The sequence below is a fragment of the Colletotrichum graminicola genome (genome assembly GCF_000149035.1).
Source record: "Colletotrichum graminicola M1.001 genomic scaffold supercont1.1, whole genome shotgun sequence".
NCBI lineage: Eukaryota > Fungi > Ascomycota > Sordariomycetes > Glomerellales > Glomerellaceae > Colletotrichum > Colletotrichum graminicola.
The window spans coordinates 1,562,594-1,587,422 of record NW_007361005.1 but is presented as its reverse complement, the minus strand read 5'-3'; the positions used below and the strand labels follow the sequence as shown (position 1 = coordinate 1,587,422).

General features: G+C 54.5%; 5 protein-coding genes across 5 annotated transcripts; 4 read left to right on the top strand and 1 right to left on the bottom strand.

Moving 5' to 3' along the window:
* Positions 1-453: 453 nt before the first annotated feature.
* Positions 454-3,726, bottom strand: GLRG_00422 (glutamate/Leucine/Phenylalanine/Valine dehydrogenase; the record flags this gene model as incomplete). Its single annotated transcript, XM_008091107.1, has 3 exons — positions 454-484; positions 543-3,462; positions 3,516-3,726. The coding sequence occupies 3 exons, from the start codon at positions 3,724-3,726 to the stop codon at positions 454-456; spliced, it is 3,162 nt and encodes a 1,053-aa protein (XP_008089298.1).
* Positions 3,727-12,129: 8,403 nt separating this feature from the next.
* On the top strand, positions 12,130-13,744 carry GLRG_00421 (kynureninase; the record flags this gene model as incomplete). The annotated part of the gene is made up of 3 exons (XM_008091106.1): positions 12,130-12,253; positions 12,382-12,746; positions 12,824-13,744. The coding sequence occupies 3 exons, from the start codon at positions 12,130-12,132 to the stop codon at positions 13,742-13,744; spliced, it is 1,410 nt and encodes a 469-aa protein (XP_008089297.1).
* A 6,337-nt stretch (positions 13,745-20,081) lies between these two features.
* On the top strand, positions 20,082-20,474 carry GLRG_00420 (uncharacterized protein; the record flags this gene model as incomplete). The annotated part of the gene is made up of 1 exon (XM_008091105.1): positions 20,082-20,474. The coding sequence occupies one exon, from the start codon at positions 20,082-20,084 to the stop codon at positions 20,472-20,474; it is 393 nt and encodes a 130-aa protein (XP_008089296.1).
* Positions 20,475-20,768: 294 nt separating this feature from the next.
* GLRG_00419 (SH3 domain-containing protein) lies at positions 20,769-23,141 on the top strand (the record flags this gene model as incomplete). The annotated part of the gene is made up of 4 exons (XM_008091104.1): positions 20,769-21,105; positions 21,160-21,233; positions 21,282-23,027; positions 23,079-23,141. 4 exons carry the CDS (start codon positions 20,769-20,771, stop codon positions 23,139-23,141), a joined length of 2,220 nt encoding a protein of 739 aa, XP_008089295.1.
* Positions 23,142-24,007: 866 nt separating this feature from the next.
* Positions 24,008-24,781, top strand: GLRG_00418 (uncharacterized protein; the record flags this gene model as incomplete). Its single annotated transcript, XM_008091103.1, has 1 exon — positions 24,008-24,781. The coding sequence occupies one exon, from the start codon at positions 24,008-24,010 to the stop codon at positions 24,779-24,781; it is 774 nt and encodes a 257-aa protein (XP_008089294.1).
* Positions 24,782-24,829: the final 48 nt, after the last annotated feature.

Genomic DNA, 24,829 nt, shown 5'->3' with positions numbered 1-24,829 from the left:
CGTCATATATAATGGAGGAAACAATACATACCTTGAGGAACTGAATACATCGCGGATCACATGTGGCCATCACCCTAACTGGCAAAATCAACAAACACACAGCTTGTCACGAGCTATCGCTGGTTGCAAGGCGCAGCGATTTGAAGTGATAAGTCATATTGAATAACAGCCGTGATCATTCTAGGATCAGGCGCATGCCTTAAAGTAGGTAGTAACATACCCAATAACGCCTATTATGCAGTCGTCCACATCAGTTGGGGACATTTCAAGTAACCCTTGTTTCTTTTTGTCTTATTCTTCCCATGCCTTCCACCTTCTTTTTTGCTCTTTCGCACCTCCCATGCGTGTATAGTCCTCAAAAGAATGACACTGGCCAAGTATCCAGAGCCCAGTAATGCATTTAAAAAAAAAGACACAATTCTAAAGCGCACCGGTCATGAAGCACCCAACTATCTAGTTAACGCTTGCCATACGCTTGGCCATGCTGAGAAGGGGAATTAGCCAAGTGGTCCATATATGGGAGTGAATGGGAGTAAACCTACAAGTCATAGAATGCAAATTGGCTAGGCTGGCTACCAAACTGGTAGACAAATCGCGAGGCGAGGTAGCTGCCAAAGATGGCGCGCAAGTACGAGTCAGGAACACGCTGAATGATGGTGTCGAGGCCAATCTTCTCCAGAAGCAGGTTGGGAAGGGCATCTTGGAGAACTGAGCGACGTATCTTCTCGTTCTTCCAGAGGTCGGAGTGTTGAAGCTCCTCGTCCAGGGTGGTGATGGCGTTGGAAAGGTTGTCAGAAAGAACACTGCGGGGGAGTCCAGTCTGTTCGTGCTCACGCCAGATGGCCTCGAATTCGAGAAGAGCGTTCTCTTGGATCTTTGCCTGGACGGACTTGACGTAATCCTGGTAGAACTGGGGAGCTTGGCCTCTGGCGTCGTGGCACATGTGCTTGACAAAGTTCTCGTCGTCGAACGAGAGCGAGGCAAGAACCTCCAGAGATGAAGACGTCACGCCACCCTTGTTGGCGCTGGCGTCCTTGTACAGGATACAGCCGGCGGCCTCCAGGCGGAGCTTGGCGTCCTGGGTGATGAAGAGGTTGGCGCCCTCAACCAGGTAAGGGATGGTTGACTTGCCGTCCTTGATGATCTTATTAACAGAAATCAGGTCAATCGACTCAGGGCGACCACCGCAAGGAACGAAGCAGTCGGTCAGACCAGTGTCGCGCAAATGGTAGGTGTTGCGGAACGACGTGCCGTTAGAGATAAACTCGCCGGTAGGCAGAGTGACGTTGTTGTCATCAACCAGAACGCGGTAGCCATCCTTGGACAGCTTGGCCATGTCAAAGTTGGCAATCATGGACCGCGACTTGGCAAGACGGAGAAGCTCCTCCTTGTCAAGGCCGTTGGGGTCAACTAGAACACCGGATCCGTCAACAATGGAAGTGTACTTCTCGTTGCTGAGTAGGATCTCGTTGCTGCCCAGGTCGCCGTCAGGGCCACCGGTCTGCATCTTCTTGACGGTGGAAGGGTCGAGGTTGAGCTTCCTGTAGATGCCCTTGACATACTCGCGAACGGACAGAGTAGTCATGCCGTACGTGTCGTGGGGGATACCACCGAGCTTGGGCGACTTGCCGGTGAAGAAAGACTTCCACCAAGGTGCTCCACGGGCGCGAGCGTGCTCGGTCGCCCAGTCGACAAGGTCCGCGGTATTCTCATCGGGTCCCATGAAGATGATTTCCTCCTTGCCGTACAGGTCCACAAGCGGGTTCTTGATACCGGGAGTCTGGGCAGGGAGGAGGAGGTCGAGAATACTGTCAATGTACTTTTCAAAGGCCTCCTTGGCGCGGTCCTGCATCTTGGGGTCAAGGAGAATAACACCCTTGGAGCCACCTTCGGGAATGTCCTTATTCTTGCGCTGCTGAGTGCTTGCAAGACCGTAGTTCTCGTCGAAGAGGTTGCGCGCGTTAATGCCGTACGCCTCCTTGCTGCGAGACTTAACGATACGGATACCGCCGCGAGCAATATCCTTAAATCGAAGGTGAAAGCCGCGCGACTCGGCGCCAATGACGAGAAACATGCCATAGAGGCGCTTGGGATACTCAATCTCGGGCAAGAAAGAGGGGTCCAGGCGGAAACTAAGGGCAACCTTGGTGGGAGTAAAGTAATTCGTCTTGAGGATCGCGTTGTTGAAGACACGGAAGGCGGTCATGACCATCTCCTCGTGCTCGTTAGACACGTCACGAGTGATACGCTCCTTGAGCTTGGCATCGGACAAAACCTCGATGGCAGGGGTGGGAGCAATGAAGTGGCGATCGAAGTCGGGTCCGACGACAAGGTGCACCGAGGCGAAGGAGGCATAAAGGGCGCGAACCAAGCCGGGGTATGACTGGATAATCTCCAAGATATAGTCGGGGGTGAAGGTCTCCGTCCTCAGACGGCGCTTCAGCTTGGACAGGAGCGCCGTGTGGGCCTGGTTCTTGGGGTCAAGGATTTCGGACAAGGAGACATATTCGGAACCGAGACGGTTCAGGAAGTGCTGAATGAAGACCCAGACGCAGTGGCCGTAGACGGTCTCCTGAAGGCTGAGCTCGCCGGAGGTGAAGAGCGAGTGCAGCTTGTTCTGGGGCAAGCAGTAAAGGAGTGAGATCTCCTTGGTGATCTGATGGATCGACTGGTCCAACAAGGGGAAGTTGCCCTCGATGTTCATGGCGGGGCGGAGGTAGATACTCATGACTGTGATGCCGTTGGCAAATTGCTCCACGTACTTCCTGGAGCTGGTGACACCGTAGTAGTGATACAGGTCACTGAGGGCAGAGAACAAGCCGCGAGCAGTGCGCGAGCGGAAGGCGATAACCAAGCGCTTCTCAGCAGAGCCCTCGATATCAAATACCTCGATGACGGGGCCAGTTCTACTGACCGCGAGCTCGATGATCTCCTGGTAGATCTGCTTGGTGTTGCTGGTGGCCTTCTGGAGGAAACCATTATCGGCAATAACCTCCAAACGGGTCTCGTTGGGGTCCGTCGTCTCAGGGCTCTGCTTGAAGAGACACTGGTAGACGAAGTAGCAGCGCAGTGTCGCCTTGGAAGTAGGCGATGCCCCCAAGACGCCGGGAGAGCGGAAGGTCTCAACACGGAACTTAGACTTGCCCGTGTGATCGAGATACTTGGCCTCGAGGCGCTGTTCGTAACGCGGTCCAGCTGTGGAGGTCCTGCCGGGCTCGCTCGTGTCGATGTAGATGGCATGATCATGGGCCTCCATATCGAGGCGGATCTCCTCGCGCTTGTCCTCGCGGGCGAATGCAGCCACCTTGGCGGCGTACAGGGAGGTAATTTGGCTGGCAATGACCTCGGGAACTTCGATCTCGAAGTAGACGTCGTCAATGCCGAGCTCGTTGTAAAACCAAGCAACTTGCTCCTCGATGAGTGCATCGGGGATCCAGCCGTTGTTCTTAATGAGCTCCTTGACTAGATGACGCGTGTTAGTGACATCCAGTGACCTCACTGGTTGGAAAACTCACCCTGCTCCATCTGCTCCTGCTTGCCACCGAATTCCGGCGCAATGTAGCCGACCGTCGCTGACCTCAGGACTCTGTGTCCGTTGCCATTGCTACGGGCAGCCATGGGAACACTGAAATGTGTGGGCTGGGGAGAGGGGCCGCGGCTGCTCTCTGCTGAGTCGGCTTGAACCTGGCCCAGCATCTTGTTACGAGGGGGTGCGGCGGTCGCCATGATGTCGGGGATTTCTCCGAGAGGGTCTGGCTCGGAAGAATAACTATCCAGGGGAAGGTCAGTATTGATGGATAGGGCCAACATCGCGGCGGGTGACATGTCCACAAGAGGTGCAAGAAGAGAAAATGAGAAACGTCTGTGCGGATGCTGTGAAGGCGAAGAGCAGAGGGAAGAAGATGGGCGTTCATGGCGGGTGACCGAATGGTCTAAGTAGGCAGCCCGGCATAACGAAACATGGCAGCAACGAGAGTTGGATGGTGTTTGTGAGTCAAACTCAGATAGCTGCAACACAGCTGTGTTCGAGCGCCCGCTGGGGACGCCGGGATCAGTGTAGGGGGGATTCAGAGCAGGTTTGCTTTGCTAGAAGGCTGTTTGGAATAGACTGGGCCGGGAAGCAGAATCCGTGCTAGGGGAGTGCGGAAAACATCATGCGTACGCGCTAGGGAGCAATCGAGAGAGCAACGGGTTTGCGTTGAAGCTTCACCGCTGGATGCTCGTGCGATGGGCGGACTGATAAGGGAGGGACAGGGGCATGCGAGATGAAGGGGAGGGTGCTGGAATCAAGGGACGTGGACTCGGACGGGGCGTACCTTGTGTGTTTTGGCAAACTAGTGTGCAATGCTGATCCGAGTCAGATATCCGTATACTGGATAAAGTGCAAAGCGGCGGACAGAGCTAACAACTGGTCCAGATACCTGCTTGTTGTGGATTCGAGAAGTCTGGTTCCTGGGGAGTGCAGGTATAGTCGAGGGGGAGGGTGTACTTTTAGATATGCCCGACGTGGCTGACGTCAAGGTCTCGGAAAGGTGATCCGGAGGTGCAATTTTGTGTTTGGCCCAGGTTTTCGAGTTGACGGACGAATAGTGAAGGACCGAGTGTCTCGCGGAAGCCACTGGCAGCAGAGATGACTTCTGGCGGTAAACGAAGATGGGATGAAAGAAGTGGTTGATAGGAGGAGCGATGATAAAGGGGGGGGGGGGATATCTCGAAGCCCAGAAGCGGTAGATATATACGTATTTTTACTCTTGTGGTGAATAAGAGGAAAAGATACAACGGGCTGAGCGAGAAAGGAGTTTCCCTGTAGGCTGAGCCTGGAGGTCAGCCGGATTGCCCGTATTGAAATTGTGGCAGTTATGGTAGGCGCGACCTTGTTTAGCTTCGTCGAGTACAGAAGGGACGAAGTACCTTTTATTTTTATTTTCTGTCACCTGCAAAGTTGCGAGTGGGTGATCAAAATGCGTCAATTGACGTGAGGTAGACGATGGGGATCCCGGGCAACACAGCCATCCGACCAGCTGCAGGCCAATTCGCTGATGCCGGTACCTTGTTCTTCTTTTCTTTTCTTTTTTCTTACTCTCTTCCTCGACAGGGGAAAGTCTGGCTTCTGTTCAGGCCCCAGGGGTTTGGAGGGGATGCAGATGGAAATGGAATCTGGTGGGTGCCTGCTCTCTTGAGAAGAAACAGACTAGATCCTGGTTCAGGCACGGATGGGTACACAAGAGATTCGATCGCGCCGATAGTGACGCTGGCTCTGTGTGATGTGGCGACACCGAGGGGCAAGTTTTGGGGAGATAAGGACCCTGAACTCGGGTTGCTTTGTTACTGCCTTCAGCTGAAAATAGCAACAGGGTAGGGTCGTAGGGCGGTGGCCACAGGGCTGTGAAAGGAGGCTGGAGAGCAATGAACACCGAGCCGGTTTATTGTTGGCTGAGGTTTGTGGCTGACGCGAGAGAAAAAATGAGGCGAGTACGGGCGTCGTTGCTGAGGTGAGAGCTGAGCAACGCGAGGAGGGATGATGTTTGGACCCCGATGCTGAGCTGGGTACGGCTGAGATGATAGGGAGGTGGGAGGAAAGAGAGGAAGAGAAGAGGTATGAGGATGAGGATGGAATGGCAAAGTCAGTCGATCAAAGGCCAGAAAGACTCACGATCCAACAGGCGTGGCTCCAACCTTTATACTCGGGGTCCTGGACGACTTGACGAATGGTCCTGTTCATGCTTCATGCTCTGTTCTGTTCTGCTCTATGCTCTGCACACCTACGGATACGTAAAATGCCAACCAAGTATGATTCTGCTTTCCATCCCCCCCCTGGTTCATGTATGTACACACACACCCCCCAGCAAGGGCAGGTGACTCGCAACGAGTGAGAAAAATACTAGACGGAAAAATGCATGCGTAAAGCACGTCGACACGAATCCTTGCAACACCACTGTACTGTTCTGTTTTGAATACTAGCATTCTGAGCGAGGTTCCTGCTGTAGGTAGCGTACCCTACACAATACACGCGCTGGATCACGATGATGACTTCACCCACAGCGCAAATGGCGACCATGAAAGCCGAGCTAAGCCATTTCGGGTAGACAGCAGACTCCAATTCGCGTCGCTGATTGGATAACCGGCTAAGGACTCGGGGCCAAGTGGAAAGTACCTAGTATCTACTGTACGTACCGTCGTTCCGTACAGTACCTTACCTAGCGTTCATCTTTGCAGCGGCGCCAGCGTCACTGGTCGGTGACCTGTCCCGGTGTAAACAGTACATGATCAGGTACCTATCTACCTACTTATCTACCTACATGTACCTATATACCTACCTACCTTACGACGGAGCACAAGCTGAGGTAAGTGAGGCCTGGGAGCTGCCACATGGGGCGCATCACATGCGCTAATGGAGGGGCACCAAGGAACTACCAAGAAAGCGCAAAACCTCCAGGCGGGCGAGAGCCATAATGACCTCTCATCGGTACGTACCCAGTACTTTGTATCCAAAGGTCAGGTACGGATCCGAGTGCAATGTACCTGTCACTCGCTGTACGTATCTCCTGCATGACACGGCTATTCGAGGCTCCTCTCTCCACACTTCTGTGTGAATCCATGTATTCGTATGCATGTGGTTGTTTTTTTTTTTTTCTTTCCTTTCCTTCCCGGCTCTGTTTCTTGCTGTATCGTATCCGGTCACAAAGTGTCGGAGGAGCCATCCGGCCTTATCTATTTCCACAAAGAAAAATTTCTCATGTCATGGTGATACCTAGGTAGGTGGTCTTCAAGCCCAGGCCGCTCTCCTCTGCTTCAACCGGCCCGGTTGGGTTAAAGGTCTCAGTTATCGGAGAAGGGTATTAGTCGTCCACCAACTGATCAACATGCTTCAGCTGCAAGCCAAAGCCGATGGGAGTGGCCTTCTTCGGCGAGACATGGCTTCGTCGGCCAGTCCGGTCACTTTGTCGGTTGGATCGGCTGTGCAATCTGTCAACCCGGGCCATCGCACAACTGGGCCACAAACCGAGAGCTCGGGCGGCCGGTCTTTCGACGCGGCCTTGAATCTTGTGGGCAGCACGCAGGCACTGGTTAGTCAGTCCAGCGGGTACCCTGTGTACCGGTTATCCGCCCTTCGTAATCAATGCCCCCTCCAAGCTGCTCTATCCTCTTGGTCTCTCTATCAGGACGCACCGACAACGCGCAGCTCTGGCAGCCGTCGTCGAGTTTCTTACACGCAGTGGTAGACATACAGTGTTTGTTCCTCTACGCCAATAAACCACGCAAATAAACAACGCAGAAAAACAAAAACAAAACGCAATCGCGAATGCAGCCCAACGCACCCGACGCACGGGGCTCTGCCACAGCCGAACCATGTCACCATCGGACAGTGTGTCGGTGATGGACAAGCCGGTACCACAATACCCGTTTCCAGAACCTAAACCTGGAAACCTGCGGGCCTGCCACTCTTGCCCATGCTTGACGGCGCGCATCACGGATCCGGTCGAGGTCACCAATACCTCGTGCTCTGTGTCCTCCTGTTATCTTATTCTACCGCTTGTTCGTGTTGTGTTGCAGCTCAAAACGCCCGCTCGTCGAGCGCCGACCCAGCCAGCGCCCCCCTTTGCAACCCCTGGTAACAAGACGGCTCTTGCTCCATTGCACGCTAATAAGTGTCTCTTATACCAAGTAGCCTGTGGATCTATCTTCCGAGTTTGAACCTCAGCAATGGCTTTCCCTTGGCAAGTATCCGTACACAAAATATACACCTTTTGGTGTACCCCTCTTGCGCAAGCTTCGAAGCAAGACACCAAGCTCCCCTCCACGAGGGCCCGAAGCCCAATGCGAATCGTGGATACCGGCAGTTAGCCATGCTCGCCTTGACGTTGTTTCCATTACCACACGTTGCCCAGTTTGCCCACCCCCAGGCACAACAACACACGCCGTCGTTACGAGAGGGTAATGAAAACAACCCGAGACCCTTCTCTTCCCACAATTACCCCAGGTTTCTGTCCGCTACTCGGTCCGCCCATCTTCTGTCAGCTTACAGACCGCAAAATAGTCCTTGTCCAAGGAATGCCCCAGCAATAGGACGACATGTGTATCAACGGTACATGGCCAGAAGAAGAATGCGCAAGATCACGAGACGGCATACGTTGAGGATGGTCCTTGCCTAGGTCACGTCTACTATTCCTCTTCGACCATCATCCACCTCCCCGAGTGGCCCGGGAGCGCGGCGGCTGACCCCGTCAGCCGCCCCAAGCCAGACACAGCCCGTTCCCCAGCAAGCCGGGCCGGAAATCGTCGAGTTTCCATTACCCCCAGATTACTTGATCGTGCAGCGGCGCATAGTTGCGATCCCTAGGGGGAGGGGCCACGGGACAGACCGACTTGGCCTGATTGGGGAACTCCAGATGATGGGAAACCTAGTTCTTTATTCTTTGCCTACCTGCTAGCCTCATATAGGGGCGGGGGCCGCCGGAATGCCTCAGCTATTTCGGCAATCCGGCCTTCTCCAGAGGGGGAAAACATGCATGTACGGATACAGTATTCATATTTCGCAGAGTCTACTTGCCGTCGAGCTCCAGTCCGCTTCCGGGTCTGGGCAGGCCAGGGCCCCGACCTGGAGGTCCCCACGATGCCGCATCACCATTACCAAATGGAAACGGCCATTGTAAAACACTGCCAGTGTCTGACACCATCCCTACCTCGCCTTCCGTCACGCGGTCCGGCGTGGTCGTTTGTTTCGTCCAAATGCCGTCTTGAAAGGCGGCCAACAAGATGCTGCCGCTGCTGCCGCCACCACCCTCGAGCTTGCGCCAGTGTTGCGTGCTAGTCAACAAAGGTGGATGTTATGGGGTAAGAGGTTCGTTGGGAAGCTGGATAGGGTGTTTGGAATGGATGTCCAAGTCAAGTTATTTGCGAACCCTCAAGTCAGATACCTAGAGTATTTCGCGGGTACATAAAATTCATACATTATGTGTCTCCCTAGAATAGAATCCTTGCCTGTAATATCCACACGCTGCCTGAACAGGACAGGAATGGAGACGAACCTTGAAATCCCAAGAGGGTCACGATGCCTTCGTCCCGCCCTCACCGTACCTGATTGACCGCGCGGGGTGGGGGTGAGTTCTAGAACAATAATTTTTTTTCCCCCATCTTGAGGCATGCGGGCGCATGTAGCGCATCTGGACATGCAAGCGACAGCCTCTTGTCTAAATGTACCCCTCTTGCGCGGCCAGGGGGATGTGTGGTAGGGAACGGTGACTGTGTCTCTGAACTGGATCGTGACCCAAATAACCCCTGCACCAGCACAAGGGGACGAAAAAGTCGGATCGTCACTTGTTCCTGTTCTCCTCACCTTCACATTTCTACAAGGTCCCCCCCCCCTTCCCCCTCCGTCCCCAAGTCCCCTTTACACACCCGCCGGAAGCTTGGGCCAAAGGAGCCACGAGAAGAGAGAGGGAGGGGGAAAAGAGGTCACGATGCCTCTCTCCAATCTCCTCCTTTCAGGGTTCATGGCAATTGCACCATTCCACCCCAAGGTCACGATGGGAGACACGGTTTGAAGTCTGAGAAAGCCTTGACACATCGAAACACATCTGGCCGAGAGGGGCATCGGGATGCGTACGTGTGCTTCTCTCGCCCCTTGCTTTCCGTCCGCCAGGTGGATCGGTTAGGTTTTGAGGTTGGTTGTGGCCTGGTCAGCGATTTGCACGACGCGGGAGAGGCCTTCTTGGATTTGCACACCGGCGGACACTTACTTCTGCCTCATCAGGTCCGGATCCGGATAGACACTGCGATCCAGCACCTGCTCACTCAATTCACCGCCGTGAATGAGGACAGCCCGCTCACTGAAAGGAAATGGGCTTGTCCGAATTGAGTGGCCCCAATGGGACCGTTGCCGGCGTTCGGGCCAGTTTGACATCAACCTTGAGGAGGCCTTGTCTCTCTCGACTGCCAACAACCAACTCCGTTAACCAACTCGGTTTGGCCCAGGTACGGTACTGTGTGTCGTGGATTACAGTGTTTTCCTTCTCGGCCACGGGTTCATGGATCCACCGAGGAAAACTTTGTGACACCAACACCCAGGAGGTAATGTGTAAGCGGCAGCCAAGCAGAGCCTCCTACGGTCCCCTACCGAAGTTTGTGGTGATCACGTTGGGTTCTCCACCCGAGACTGTCCCAACGTCAAGCCAACTCTTCCCCGGCCAAGTCAGCACTGTCCAGCCCTGCGATCTGCTGACCGCCTGCCATGGTTCGTTGCACATATTTCCATGTCAGAACCACGAATAGCACAATGCAGAGACCCGCCGAGCTTCTCCTTCCTCGTGTATTCTGGTCGGGGACCACCCATTGGAGCAGCCCGTCGATCAATGGCCATTGGCAACACGAACGGGCGCCAGCTCGTCAACTCTCTACGGTCCCTGGCTGAGCCTGTGAGGGGCGGAGTCTCACCCAGTCCTCTTTGAAGAGAGACGCATGAAGCTAGAGAACACATGCACGAAGATCATCCGGGCCCCGGGGACGCTGTCTACCAAGCTGCAGACCGGCAACGGTCGCCTGGCTCGTCTCCCCTGACATGAGTGAGCACTCCATCTTGAACTCTGCCAAGACCGGAAAACACAAAAACCGACCTTTTCCAGTTGATTGGACTTTTCACACGAACACCCAGGAGCCGTCCCGCCGAATCGCCGTGATCGCCCGAACATGGCGGGGAGCGGTCTTGCTCGCCCTCCGCCCGTCCAACCCCGTTATACCCGGCCCCTCTATCTCGAAGCCCGTCCATGTGTTTCCATGTCCATCCAGGAGGGTTTTCCCCGCCCGGATAGCGTGTACCTCTATGTATACAACAGATGCCAACTCACCCAGCAGGAACCAACGTACACTGGTAGGTAGTATGGTTACTCCTCCAACCTCTAGAGTGTAAGTTCCAATTCCTGTACTGTAGTTCAATATGAAGGTGGGGGGGCGAGACAGATCCCACAGATCCCACCCCCCGCCATATACAGGGCGTGCGGCGTACCTGACCGGCCTGGCCTGGCCTGGTCTTGTCCTGTCCTGTCCGTTGTTGAGAGCGGCATCCACTACCCCGGACTCGTGGGCGGCACCTCGTGCATGTTTTGGCAAGGCGAGCCAAGAGACGAGTCAGCAAAACCCCGCATGTGGCCAGTTTATGGGGTAATGAGGGGGTAATATCGGGGTTTCGAGGGGGTAATGGAAACTGCCCTATTTCGTAATTCGGGGCGAATCCAGCTCGAGCACGTTATTTGGGTCGGTGATTGAGAGTGCGAGAAGAGTTTTTTTTCTCATAATCACGATCCGAGTTTGGGGAGTGACGAACTGGAGATACATACGGGAAGTACTCGGTACATGTGTACTTTGTCCCAAGTACATGATGAATACTGAGAAGGAAACAAGAGAATAATAAGAATAGTAATAACAACAGAAGGTGTATCGAAACCGACATCTGTCATCTCACATGTCCTCCATCTTCCATATTCAAAAATATGTCAGGTCCACCTGGTTGAGTTTGTTGGAGAAAAAGAGGATCTCCCGCCTCCCTCTCTCCCTTCCCCCAATTCCATGGTGGAAACAGCTGATGCCTCTTTGGCCCTCGGTGGTCAGCACCGCCCGTCGCACCCCTCGTCTTGTGGTGTACTATGCCATAACCACACACGTTTCGCCGGTAGAGAGGTAGGCAGACTTGCTTGCTGACTGGCAGTGACAGCCGTTGCTTCAACATGTTGCCAGCTGCTTCGACGCGCCCCGCCAGCCCGGGGCTTCGTCGGGAACCCCTCATTGGGCTATGCGGGGCACCACACGCGCAGGAAAGAATTGTCTGCGCGAGTGGCGGGTGCATCATGACTTCCACTCCTCGAGCTGCAGCTGTTGAACAACGAACCCAACGTCAGAGACGCATGCCGTTCAAGGATCCTGAAACAACCCAAAAAAAAGGACCATTCGTTACGCCCTCGTCATTTCGGAATTACCTGCTAGAGGGGTCACAAACTGAACAATCATCTTGATTTCCACACCATTGCCGGTCTCCCCCTCCTTTTCTCTCCGCCAACCTCGAGCCGAGGTCAGAAGCTGCGCTGCCTCTTCTCGCCTTAGCAAAGAACACATCCACAGCATTATCCCGCCCCAGACATGGATCCTTCGAGCAGAGCATATGCCGAGGCCCTGGACCAGAAAGACGCGCTAAGGCACACACGGGACGAATTCGTTATCCCGACCAAGCAAGAGATCACCAGCAAAACTCTCGCCAAGAAAGGTCAGCAATTGGAGGTTCCCTCCTCCCCTTCCCCACCAGACGACGCCCATTATCATTCTCACAATGTCTACCTTCCCCCTCTCATACCTCCTCTGGTATCAAGGGCTGACACCATCCCCGCGGAGCAGAAGATGACGTCTCTACCGCCTCAAGCGCTGGCCAGCAAAAATGCACCTACTTATGCGGAAACTCCCTCGGCTTGCAACCCAAGCGCACCGCCGTGAGGATACAGCAGTACCTGTCCACCTGGGCCACGCAGGGCGTACAGGGCCACCACAAGCCTCTTGAGGACTCCCCGTTGCCGACATGGCTCAACGTAGACGCCAAGGCGGCCAAGTTGATTGCCCCCATTGTCGGCGCCGACGAGTCAGAGGTCGCCGTCATGCAGACTCTGACGGCGAACCTCCATTTTCTCATGGCCGCCTTCTACAAGCCGCAGAAGGAAGGCAGGCATAAGATCATCTTGGAGAGCAAGGCCTTTCCGAGTGACCATGTGAGTCTCCCCACTCCTGCCGGTGGCGGGAGGAGCTGTGAGACGAATGAACGAGTACAAGGTTGACGCCCGTACAGTTCGTCGTGGAGACCCAAATCAGGCACCACGGCCTCTCACCTTCAGAGTCGATGGTCTGCATCGAGCCCCCTTCCTCTACGGAACCAATTCTCACCACTCAGCACATCCTCTCGACCATCGAGCATCACGCCTCGGACACCGCTGTCCTCCTCCTCCCGGGGATCCAGTACTACACGGGTCAGCTACTCGATATCCCTACCATCACCGCTTTCGCCCACAAACACTCCATCCTCGTCATCTGGGACCTCGCCCACGCCGTCGGGAACGTGCCCCTGAAACTGCACGAGTGGGACGTCGACGCCGCTGCGTGGTGCACGTACAAGTACCTCAACGGTGGGCCGGGCTGCATCGGCGGCTCGTTCGTCCACTCGAGACACACCGCCGTTACGACGTCTGTCCAAGACCCGGACTCCGAAAGTGGGTATGTGAACCGGCTCGCCGGGTGGTGGGGCAACGACAAGTCGTCCCGCTTCGCCATGGAGACAAAGTTCCACCCGGTGCCGGGGGCCGCCGGCTTTCAGCTGAGCAACCCGAGCGTGCTGGACATCACGTCACTGTGCGCCTCGCTCGAGGTGTTCGAGCTGGCCGGCGGCGTCGGCGCACTGCGGGAGAAGTCGCTGCGGCTGACGGGGTACCTGGAGGAGCTGCTGGGCGCCATGCCGGAGCAGGAAAGGACGCTCTTCCGCGTCATCACCCCGAGGCGGCCGGAGGAGCGGGGAGCGCAGCTGAGCCTGATGCTCGCTGAAGGGCTGCTCGATGGCGTGATGGAGTTCTTCGACGAGGTCGGCGTGGTCATCGACGAAAGGAGGCCGAACGTCGTTCGGGTCGCGCCGGCGCCGTTGTACAATACATTCGCGGACTGCTTTGATTTTGTGGAACAGCTTGGCAAAGCGTTGCAGAGGACGATCAAGAATACATAGACGTAGATTTGAATCCCATTAAATAACTTGCACATGAAGATTGTCGGGCAGGTTCCGTGAAAATGCAAGAATGCGAGGGTCGAGGTTTTTGCAGGGCACCTTTTTCTCAAAGAGATTGGCGCCATACTGAACAGTGGACCTGTATGTACACCCATTCCTCATTGAAAAGGACTCACTGGCCGCTGTCTGATATATCTCTTGTGAAAGATACCGAATACAAATCGGGTCGAGGGGACAGGAGTTGCCTAGGGGCTCATTAACTACACGCCAGTTTGCACTTCGCTCAAGGCTCCGTGGTCCAGGAAGCTCTTCGTACGTATAACTGGAGACACATCGTCGACTCAACCCGTCTCTTTCCTTTCGAGAAGTTTAAATTGCGCATCATTGCGCAACCTCTATGCGCCCTCGGATGATCATTCTTTTCATCCAGCTTACGGGCCACACTGGACCTGTCGTTTACGGCAAGCAAGACCTCCCTCCCACTCCTTTTCACAGTTTTGTTGGTGGTGGGGGCATTCTATGATACGCGCCCCCAACTCTTCAAGATTTTCCCTGCTCGAGGCCGCACAAAGTCACAACAGAGGGCAATCTTCTGAGGTATAGGTACTTTGTTCCGGTCCTCCGTAGTCGTGTCCAGGGTCGTCCGTCAACCAAGGGGCAAGAGTTGACGGCCAAGCATGTCTTCTGCCAATGCTGTGGTGAAACAGACGAGGGCTCGGCACCGCTAAGCACCGGATACACAACAGAAGCATAAAGGGTATGGGGCCGACGAGGCGAAGTCGGATGAGAGGGGGGGCTTGAGGCCCTACGACAATTTTCTTGTAGAGTTATATTGTCGTTAGGGCTGTTAAGCGTAGTCTGCCTTCAGAGACTAATAAACATCATGACATGATTATTTGCTTGGGCTGTGTACATTTGCTGTTCTGCATGGTCAACTATTTCACTCCGGTGCAGTATATATAACTAATTTAGCACGGTTACGAAGTAAATAAAAGGCAAGGGCATCAGACAAAAAACCTCTGGGTGTAATTTAATACATATTTCGAGAATTGTGGTAAATTACACGTATCAGCTCTCTCTATATTTCCCCAAAAAGGTAGCAAGAGTCAAGGAACCATATCGTTAAGATCTCCCAGCATCACATAGTGTTCAGACGGTGCTAAAAAGCCACCATCTAGCAAGACAAATTTTCGGCACCATGTATACCTCGGGGTTTAAACTTCATGGATTATGCCTGGGCAAATATGTCCATCTTGATAAACCGGCGACTGTAACTTGACCCTTCTATTTGCGGCAAGTAGTTGGTTCATGAGAGACCATTGTAAGTAAGCGGCGAAGGCTGAGGCAGCCTGCACTCTACACTGGTCATGGCAAGAGCAGCATCGGCGGGATGATTCTGGATCTACTCTGCTCCCTCTGCCAGCCGTGGTTTTCGGCAAAACACTTTACTGCCGCCTCGTATCGGAATCCTGGGAATATATGGAGACCCTGGACCGCTGCGTCACTCAGTGAGGCAATTACTCGAGCTTCGGCTGTTATATTCTCTGACCTCGGCCAGTTGGACTGGTATTCGGGTACCCCTTGCCTCCCGCACCCAGCGACGGCGCGCTTTTTCGATACCCGGGTTGTTGTGCTTTTATCTCCCGTGGCGCGGGCGCGGCAGGCCGGATGCAGGGACAGATTTCCGGCGCAACATCTCCAAGGAGAGACGCAGGGCGCGTGGCGACGGCGTCAAATCCAGCCAAATCCTGATAAGAAGAAGGTTTCAATTATGCTCAGACGATCTGCGATGACATCTCACAGCGATGATGCAACCCTCGGGACGGGTGGGCGGCATGACAGGTTCGGAGGTAGAGCGCATTCAAGATTTCGGATGAAGAATCCATCGTTAGTTGCGGCTTGGCACTCATGATACTCAGGCAAGCACATGTATCGCGGCGGGTTTCAATTTCAAGCATTCACCCTCACCACCTTGGCTCTTCGGCGTGCCCCCCTGCTGACGGCCAGCGTGGCCAGCCATGTTTCTCGGTGCCGAGACATGGCGCAGGGAGAGACAGCCTGCCATATCTGCCCCTGAGGATAGCATATCAGTCGGGGATAAAACACCGCTCGGTGAGACACCAGCATGCAAAGGTTGATGGATACTCGCAATTAGTTAGGCATTCCCGCTTCTAGGGACAACTGGATCCGACAAATCTGTCCTCAACATGGGATGTTCTGTTGCGCGTATCCAGAGCGGCAGATGATGCAGGAGTCTGAGCGGTGTCCCGTGGTGTGCATACTCCATGAATCATCGTAGGGGGCGGCAGCGTACACCGATAGGCTGGAAGTGCTCATCGCTAAATCAACATTCGACCGAGTATCAGACTTGCCGGCAGGTCGCAATACTGGCCGGAGGCTGGAACAGCAGCTGGGCCGTCCGGTGAGGGTGAGCATGGGCACAGGTGAGACAGAAGCAAGCAACCTGCGTCGCGCCAGCAGCTCTGAAGTTTCGGTCCCGAGGGACCGGTCTTCAAACGAGGCCTGCATCCTCGCCTCCATTCTGCATTTGCCCTAGCCCCTATCTTTGTGTGCAATGCAATGCAATTGACTTTGGCGTGCGGGTGCGGGCGTGGCCGTGAGCCGCCATTGGGCTCTGGCTGTGCTCAGCAAGCTTCCGGGGATGCACCGCCGCACGGGTTGCCGACAAGGACGTGTGTCCCTCACTGTCAGCGTATGCCGAAATCGATGAGAATCAGCTCATTGAATCAGGGACGGCGTGACGATGGCCGCGAAAACAACTACGGGGAACTTGGCTTGGCGGGTTCGTTTGCAGGCGGTGCATTGTTCGGAAGGCATGCCACCTGAGGAATGGCTGACCTCGAGAAAGCAGCTGGCATGCCACGATGATTAACTAGAAGTAATTTCCCAAGTGGTTCTGTAGGAGCGGTGTCGGCTGCGAACGAAGCTAAACAAGGAGCTGAACAAGCCACGGGAAAAAGCGCCGGTCCATGCCACAGGGCGAAGGTCGATGGCGCCAACCGCTCTGACGCGTTGGGGAGGGACGGAGGGAGCGGTCGGCCACAGGGTGGGTGGGCGGCTGACCGCATGAAGCGAAGGTTGGGAGATGGCAAGACTCTGGATGCAAAAAGACTGGCGGCCTAATGGGTGGCGTTGGGATGCCTGATATGCTCCCATTATCGGTGGCCGAAGACGGACAGAGTGGGTTGACAAAGTTGGCGATGGACGCGGCGAACGCCGCTCGGTTCGCGAGGCGACACCCGTGACTGTAAACAGACTACTGGGATTGCGCAGAGTGAAAAGGACCAGTTCATGCATCTGTGTGCTTAAATAACTGAATGCGGGCGAGGCTTTGTTCGGTGGGGGGCCACCTCGATGTAGATATGCCGAAATGGAAGTGAAGTTGCGATGGACGTCGATAGGTCGACGATGCCGGACATGGTAACGTACCTACCTAGGTAGGTATTTGATTCGTAGATATTTTACGTAAGCAGGATGGATGGGGTTAGACTGTTCTGGGCAGCCAATGCGAACGGGTCGTTTTTTCCCAGTGGGCAAGAGCCGGGCCCCCGAGAGCTTAATTGCGGACCAGGGCGGCTGGAGCTCTTTTAACAATAGGAAGTAGTAGTCTTTCCCTACAAGAAATATGGCCAAGGCCCCTAGTATCCGGTAACGAGAGAAGGGGCTCTCATATGATATTGGCGAACGGGCCACCAACGCAAGTTCAGCAATAAGTAGCACAACACAGCAGTGGTGTAAGGAAGGGGGAAAAAGAAGAGAAGAAAAGGGGAGGGATAATACTTGTACCGTGCCTGGGAGGGAGTGCGGAATCTTGGAAAATGACTGGAGTCCCCCTTGTCGATTGCCAGTTGTTTCAAGTCCGCCAAACCCTTGCCCGAAGACGTTACAGGGTATCCACTACATACACATTTGGAGCCTTGGGAAACCAGGTCCACGGACTGCTTGTTCATTGCCCTGTTTATTAAGACTCGGTATATCCGTACTCCGTACCATTGTTCCAGAGGTGGCTTGGTGTTTTGGTTTCCCGCCAGTCGATGAAACTATGTAGCCGATGTGTACGGATACTGTTGGGCCGATAATGAACGACTTCTCAGTTGGGAGGGACTGGGCAGTCATACCGCTCCCCTGGAAGCCAGCCGTGACGCCATCAGCAAGACCAATTGTGCTGCGCGTGTGCCTGACTTTGCATCGCACAGCAGCTGCACCTCAGACAGCGAAGCAGCAGCAGCAGTACGATGTACAATACGTATTTTTTTATATGTATAGGCAGGGTTACGTACCGACTGAGGTACTCCGTACTGCGTACATACCAAATCCAAATACATATCTACCAGGATAGGTGGTATGTACCCTACCTACTTTGGAACATGTACTCCGTACCAGCAGAAGCCCAACCTGCAGCATCTTCCGCCGCCCCAGATCGAATGAATCTTGGGTTTGTTCTTGCGTCGGCAGCACAGCAAAGGGGTTCCGCCAACTAACTAGCGAGCGTTACCTCTCTTTCTTTCTGTCTGTCCGTCTGGGTCTCTCGCTCCCTCTCTTTCTCGTCGCCTTCCCCCATCATCCTGCTGCTTCGTTCTAATGTGTTCGCGCACGTACGCATACACACACCTCCACGCTGTTATCTTTCCCACTGCTGCTTGATACGGTTTCTCTGTTGTTGCCGTTCCTGATCCAGATCCTTGGGCAATTTTCGACCACCCTTGGGTGAGGTAGTCCATAGAGAAATATTGTGACGGGTCCGACATCATCAACTCACCACACAACAGTCAGTCCCCAATCCGCCCTTGTCGCTCCCTTTTTATTTTATTTTTACTTTTTATATCCGTAACTTATTTTTCATTGTTTATTCCCCATTTCTTCTTCTCCTCATCCCTACAACCAGACCCTACTCGTCTTGCCTTCCTTGCCTTATTTGCGCGCCGATTTCACCAACTGTGCCGTTCCCTGTTCTATTCATAGTCCGGCTCCTCGCCAGCCCAGCCCACCAGCAAGCCATCCAATCCAACCCAATCCAACCCCCCCCTCCCCTCCCTCTCCTTCATCAACACCAAGTAAGCATCGCTTTCCTAAGCTACCTATCCCGACAACGTAACTTCTTGGCCCCCGACACTCGACCACGAACGAACCCGCCGCCCCTGGCTTGTGCATCAACTTCTTCTCAACGCTTCCAGCAAACATTAGAAGCTTTGAGAGGCCGCCTTTACTTCTTGATCCAACTAAGCAACTCATCTCTACTCCCGCGAAACCTGGTCCAGTCGAAAACGCCCCCCCCCCGTCCGTGTCGTGACGCCGCCGCTGGAAGCCCGACTCGTTGTCCCTGTTCAGCCGACGAAACAGCGGAGTCGCAATTTCACCCCCCGTCCAACGCCAACAACCTCTGCCCTTTTCTCCGTACCGGGCCACGCCTGGCTCGTACCGCAGTACCAATCTCCTTGACACTTGCCTAACGCTCCAGCTTCTCCTCACCCTCGTTCCATGACACTCCATCCATACGCCGTTTATCGACCAGGGTCTCATCCTACCATCTGACGGGCAACTAAAGGGGCTACCGACCAAGCGCGACGAAAAAAGAATACACGCTGATCTGTCGACGACCGGACGCTCTGCACTGCACACGAACGAACAGTTTCGGCATCAGCAACAATACTACACAATACGACCCTCACAACTCGAGGAAATACGTCTCACAATTCACTGTTCCCTTGACGCCTTGGCTGGCTTATGCTGGCCCACGACCTTGATCCAGCATGACGAGGCCTCACATTATCCGCGCTGGTAGGTTTAGGCGACCCAAAACACCCGCGCCGGCATCCATTCCTCCTGGCGCATCACGCTATTCCTCACCCCAAGCATAACCTTCCCCCCCTTCCCCATTGGCCCTGGCTTTTCCGTGTCTGAGCTTTGGTCTGAACGTGTCTTGCTCAAACGACTGGAATTACGGTCGATCAATCTTACAGAATTCTTCCTCCCCTCCCCCTTGGCCAGGAGAACCTTCCCCCCAAAATCACCACAACTGTCCGCCTTCTTTGGTTTGGCATGTCACGCTGACCTATTGCCGTTTTTTTTGGTCGCATTACCAGACACCATCGACCTCCAAGATCCCGACGCCCCGTCAGCGAAAGACCATCCTCCAAGAACTGTCGGCTCCCTTGGCCCACACCAGGCCGAGACTCTTCGAGAGGTCGCTCAAGAATCTGCCGAAGAACAATTGCACAACCCGAGGCAGTCTTGGACGGATCTCGGTCCCGACGACAACGGTTCAGACTCGGACGATCTTGCAGGAGACGTCCCCAGGAAACCAACCACTGCAGCGATGGACGACGCAAGCAAAAAACAGCAACACCAGGATGCGCTGGCTGTCGCGCAGAATGGAGGTGTAACGAACTCGGATGACGGAAACATGGACGACTCGGACGATGACTTGGATGACGACGACATGATGGACAAGATCTCGAGTTCGCCTTCGATTGAAGATGGTGGGTACACTTCGATTATGCCTCCGCAACAATGGCCGCGGCGAGTCGATTCTCTACCAGTCATGAGAGACCGCGGCTCCCCTGCTTCCCCTACGTTCAGCGAGGCAAGGTCCTCTTCTCCTTACACCGAATCCCTTGAATACCCCCATGCGTTCCCTTCTTGGCTGCAAAGCAATGCGGCTGCCGATTCAGCAAGCCATCATCATCTTCGTGGTGAGTATACCGGATAGGGTCGACATACGAACGACGACGAACGATGCGACGAGCAATGCGGCGACGCGAACTGCACCAACGATCAAATCGACACTCAGCATATCGCCGAATCCCACAACGAAGAAGCAGACCGCGACAGATTCTACGGATATTACGATGATTGGACTTGGAATGGTGGGAACGACAGGAGCCATGAAGCAAAGTTTGGTCTCGAGAGTGTGGCACAGCATGGGCCGATCATTGTTCGCCCGCTTCGTCTCCGCAGCGCTGAGGTACCAGGCTCCGGAGATTTTGCGCAGCGACGTGCCGAGATGGAGCAGGCAGAGAGAGACGAGGCAGTTGGTGGACTCGACGATGACGGCATTCCGCTTATGGCACCCTACGAACCCTCGATCCACGATGATGATGATGATGATGATGATGACGCCGTTTCTCTTCCTGATGATTCTAGATATTTTGTCTGCGGCTGGGGCTACGAGTGCTTACACGAAGCAGAGGATATCGATTTCGAGTTCGTCTACGCGCTACATACCTTTGTCGCCACCGTCGAAGGCCAAGCAAATGCCACCAAAGGCGACACGATGGTGTTGCTGGACGACAGCAACAGCTATTGGTGGCTGGTGCGTGTTGTGAAGGATAGCAGTATCGGTACGCTCCCTGGTTCGTCTCCGATGGAGGCCGTTTCTAACGTGGCTTTTTCAGGCTACCTTCCTGCCGAGCACATTGAGACCCCAACCGAGAGGTTGGCGCGCTTGAATAAGCACAGGAACATTGACGTAGTCGCTCCCTCCATGGAAGAGATGAACCTTTCTGACTTAGATCAGCTTTCTGCCACGATGCTCGGAGATCAGGCTGGAGAGAAGTCCAAGAGCACATTCAAGACTGCTCTGAGGAAGAAAAAGAAGACAGTCGCGTTCGCCGCCCCTACCTTTGTCGACTACTCAGACTACGATTACTCTTCGGATGAGGAGGATGCGGACGAGCTCATCTCTCAACAACAGGTTGCTCAACAGCAACAGCAGCAGCAGCAGTCAACAACCCGTCAATCGACAGAGGAGCGCATGGATGACGATACGGCCAAGGTGGAGCCTTTGAAACCTCGAGCAACGAAAGAGGTCAAGACTGTGGAACCAGCAAAGGCAGAGGAGGCATCTGAAGATGATTCAAAACGTGACAGCGGCGAAATCTTTGAGAAGCCCGAAGGCCCCAGCCGATCGAGAAACGGTACCGTTAGGAATACCGACTCTTTCTTTAAGGACGAAACGGTCGAGACCAAGAAGATCACGCTTACGCCTAATCTGCTTCGTGACGATAGCGGCTCGCGACCTTCGACTACGGAGAGTGTTCAGGTCAAGCAGAGGCCGAGCCTGGACAAGATTGATAAGGAACTGCAACCGGACAAGAAGGAAGACAAGAAGAAGAAGGACAAGAAGGAGAAGGATAAGAAGACCAGCACGATCCGGAGTTTCTTCTCGCGTAAGGACAAGAAGAAATCTACCGATGACGACGACGAGTCTTTTGGCAAGCGATCGATGGATATTGTTACGGAATCCCAAGACCGCGAAGAGGAGGAACTCAAGGAGCCGCTGTCACCGAGAGGAGATGGTCCGCAGCGGAACACCACCAGCAAGCTCCAGAAGCAACAACCGCGGGTGGAACCTTCGCCTTCAAGGAAGTCAGGAGCCGCCAGCACGCCGCAGAAATCTGCCACCCGGGAACTCTCCGAGTTCATTTCGTCAGAAGGACGGCCCAACAATGTCTCGCATGTCCCCCCTGCCTCTATGCGTATCGTTGAGGACGACTCGTCAGACACAGACGTCGCAGCTCAACAGCAACGCATCAAGTCCCCCGAGACGACCCGTTCAACACCGCAAGGAAATTCGTCGCTGTCCAAGATTATTCCCTCGCGGACTGGTGGTAGCGATAAGCCTCAGAAGGTCATCAAGGCCAAGTCTCGAGTGGAACTGGATGACTTTGACTCTTCCTCTGGCGAGGAGGCGGAGCCCGCCTCCACCGAGCCACCGGTGCAGCAGCTAGCCGAGCAGGTTACAAAAGAAGAGAAAACAGACCGACCCTTGCCTGGAGCTTTCCCTGACAGCTACATGAGCACGCGGAGCGGTGCGAGCGCTCAAAGCGATCAGACTGTCATTCTCGCGCAGCCCCAACCTTCTCAGCCCACTGCTGCAGAACGAGAAAAGGACCGTCTTTCTGAGTCACCTGTGCAAGTTTCCCCCATCACACCGAACAACCCACCTGCACTCATGGTGGATACTTCAAGCCAGGAAGGCCACTCCACATCGCCGTCACCGGAGCTCATCGAGGCCGAGGAAGCGGGTAGGCATCGCGCGCAAGATTCAATGACGGCTAGTTCGACCTCGACAGGTGGAAGCACCTCCAGCAGTAGCTGGAACGACACAAAGCTTCGCGCCTTTTTCGATTCGAGCTCGGACATCCGGGACATGCTGGTTGTGGTTTACGACAAGAGCGATGTGCCGCCTGCTGGACCGGAACACCCCGTCGCAGGTTCCCTGTTCCGTGAACAAAACGCCAAGTTGGCGGAAATTACAACGGTAAGTACAGATCTCAGGTACAGAAAATGTTCACGCTCTGACATGCCATAGCAACTTGACAACATGCTTGGTGACTGGTTAGCACGCAAGCAAAGACTTCGAGGCACTGTATAAGGCCTCCTTTACGAGCATTATGTTTTACATAGAGCGGCTGTGTACAGTACCTTCTTGACTTTTTGTCGGCGTCCTGGTACATGGGTTGAGAGGAAAACGGGATTGATGGACGACTGATACGTGGCCGCTGATATGAACCTTAGCGCCATGGATACTTTGCGCGGATTTTGCCTTTTTTTTGTTTTTGTTTTTTTGTCCTTGAGATGCGTGGACATACCAAGGCCTCGCGGGTGAGGCTCGGCGACTACCCACCTGCTGGGCGCTATTTTTCTTTCTTTGTTTAGTATTACGACGCTTGTTTGTGCGTCGCGGTAGGCATGAACACTTTGCATAGTGGCTTCCGAGCCGCTGGAGTATGAGATGCAGCGCTGTCTAATACCACTGGGTTGTCTATTTTTGACACTGGATCAGCTATTCATGCTGTTACTGCAGCTGTGATGTGATAAGTCGAGGTGTAAAGAGGCATCATAAGCAATGCTACATTGTACTCAATGCTAGGTGGAATGCGCGGCTTAACATGTCAGGAAGACAAGCCTACTGTCCCAGACTGGTCCACGCCAACGGACCATACGTAAGCACCGGATGCGATCTGCAGGTATCCGGTGTTGTGGGTTTGGCTTTTCGGCCAACTGCCGTTCGCCGATCGGACGATCTGGGAAAACGCCGGGACCCCGCTTTCCCGCCCGCCGCCGACTTCAGTTTCCGCTCCCTCGCCACCATCCATTCACGCAAGCCGCTCGTTCGGCTCAACAAAACCTCATATCAGCCACTCTAACGCGGGCTGACCAATATAACCCGCTCTTAGCAGGCGGCAAAGAACACTCGCAGCTGACGCTTCTCATTCCCTATCGTCAACAGGGCTGGCAATGGGTGGCCTGTGGACGAGCATCTTTGCTCTTATGACGGGCCAATGGAACCCCATTCCTCTCAATTGGAGTGGCTCCTTTCGTGAAGCCCGTTCGTCCGAGTATGAGGTCAACTGGCACCGCTATGTCCGGGCCAGCGAGTCCAGCACGATCCTGCCCGTTAGGGTCGTGTCGGATCTCACTCGCGGCACTGTGGCAAACCCTTCTGGTCTCGTCACGGGAGAAGGTGGTCCGACGATATTGTATCGTCCGAGAAAAGGGGACGAAATTCCATCTGTTACGGTCGACTTCGGTCAGAACACCGTTGGGATCTTGTCGATTTCCTTCGCTGGATCATCGACTTCTGCTTTGCCCAGCGAGGATAAGGACGCAGATATTGACAGAGATATGAACAACGAAAGGCCTGGTATACGACTCGCCTTCTCAGAGACGTTACGGTTTTTGAGTAATGTCAGCGACTTCTCGCGCTCCTACAACGGCGACACAATCACCCCGGGCAGCGACCAGATCGCGGTCCGGAAAGACCCTTACGTCTGGACTGCAAATCACGGCTGCCAGCACCGCGGCGCCGCCGACGGTAAGGGACAAGTCTGCGCAGACGGTCTGCATGGTTTTCGCTACCTGCGCATCTACCTCGATGCCCTCCCTTCTGACAAGCCGTACACCACCCCCCATGGCCGCGTCGAGATCTTCAACCTCTCCCTCGCCCTCTCAGCGTTTCACGGCACTCCCGACACTTCAACGGGTGGTTCGAGTGCAGCGACGAGGACCTGACGCGGTGGTGGTTCGACGGGGTCTATACTAATGACCTCTGTGTCGATA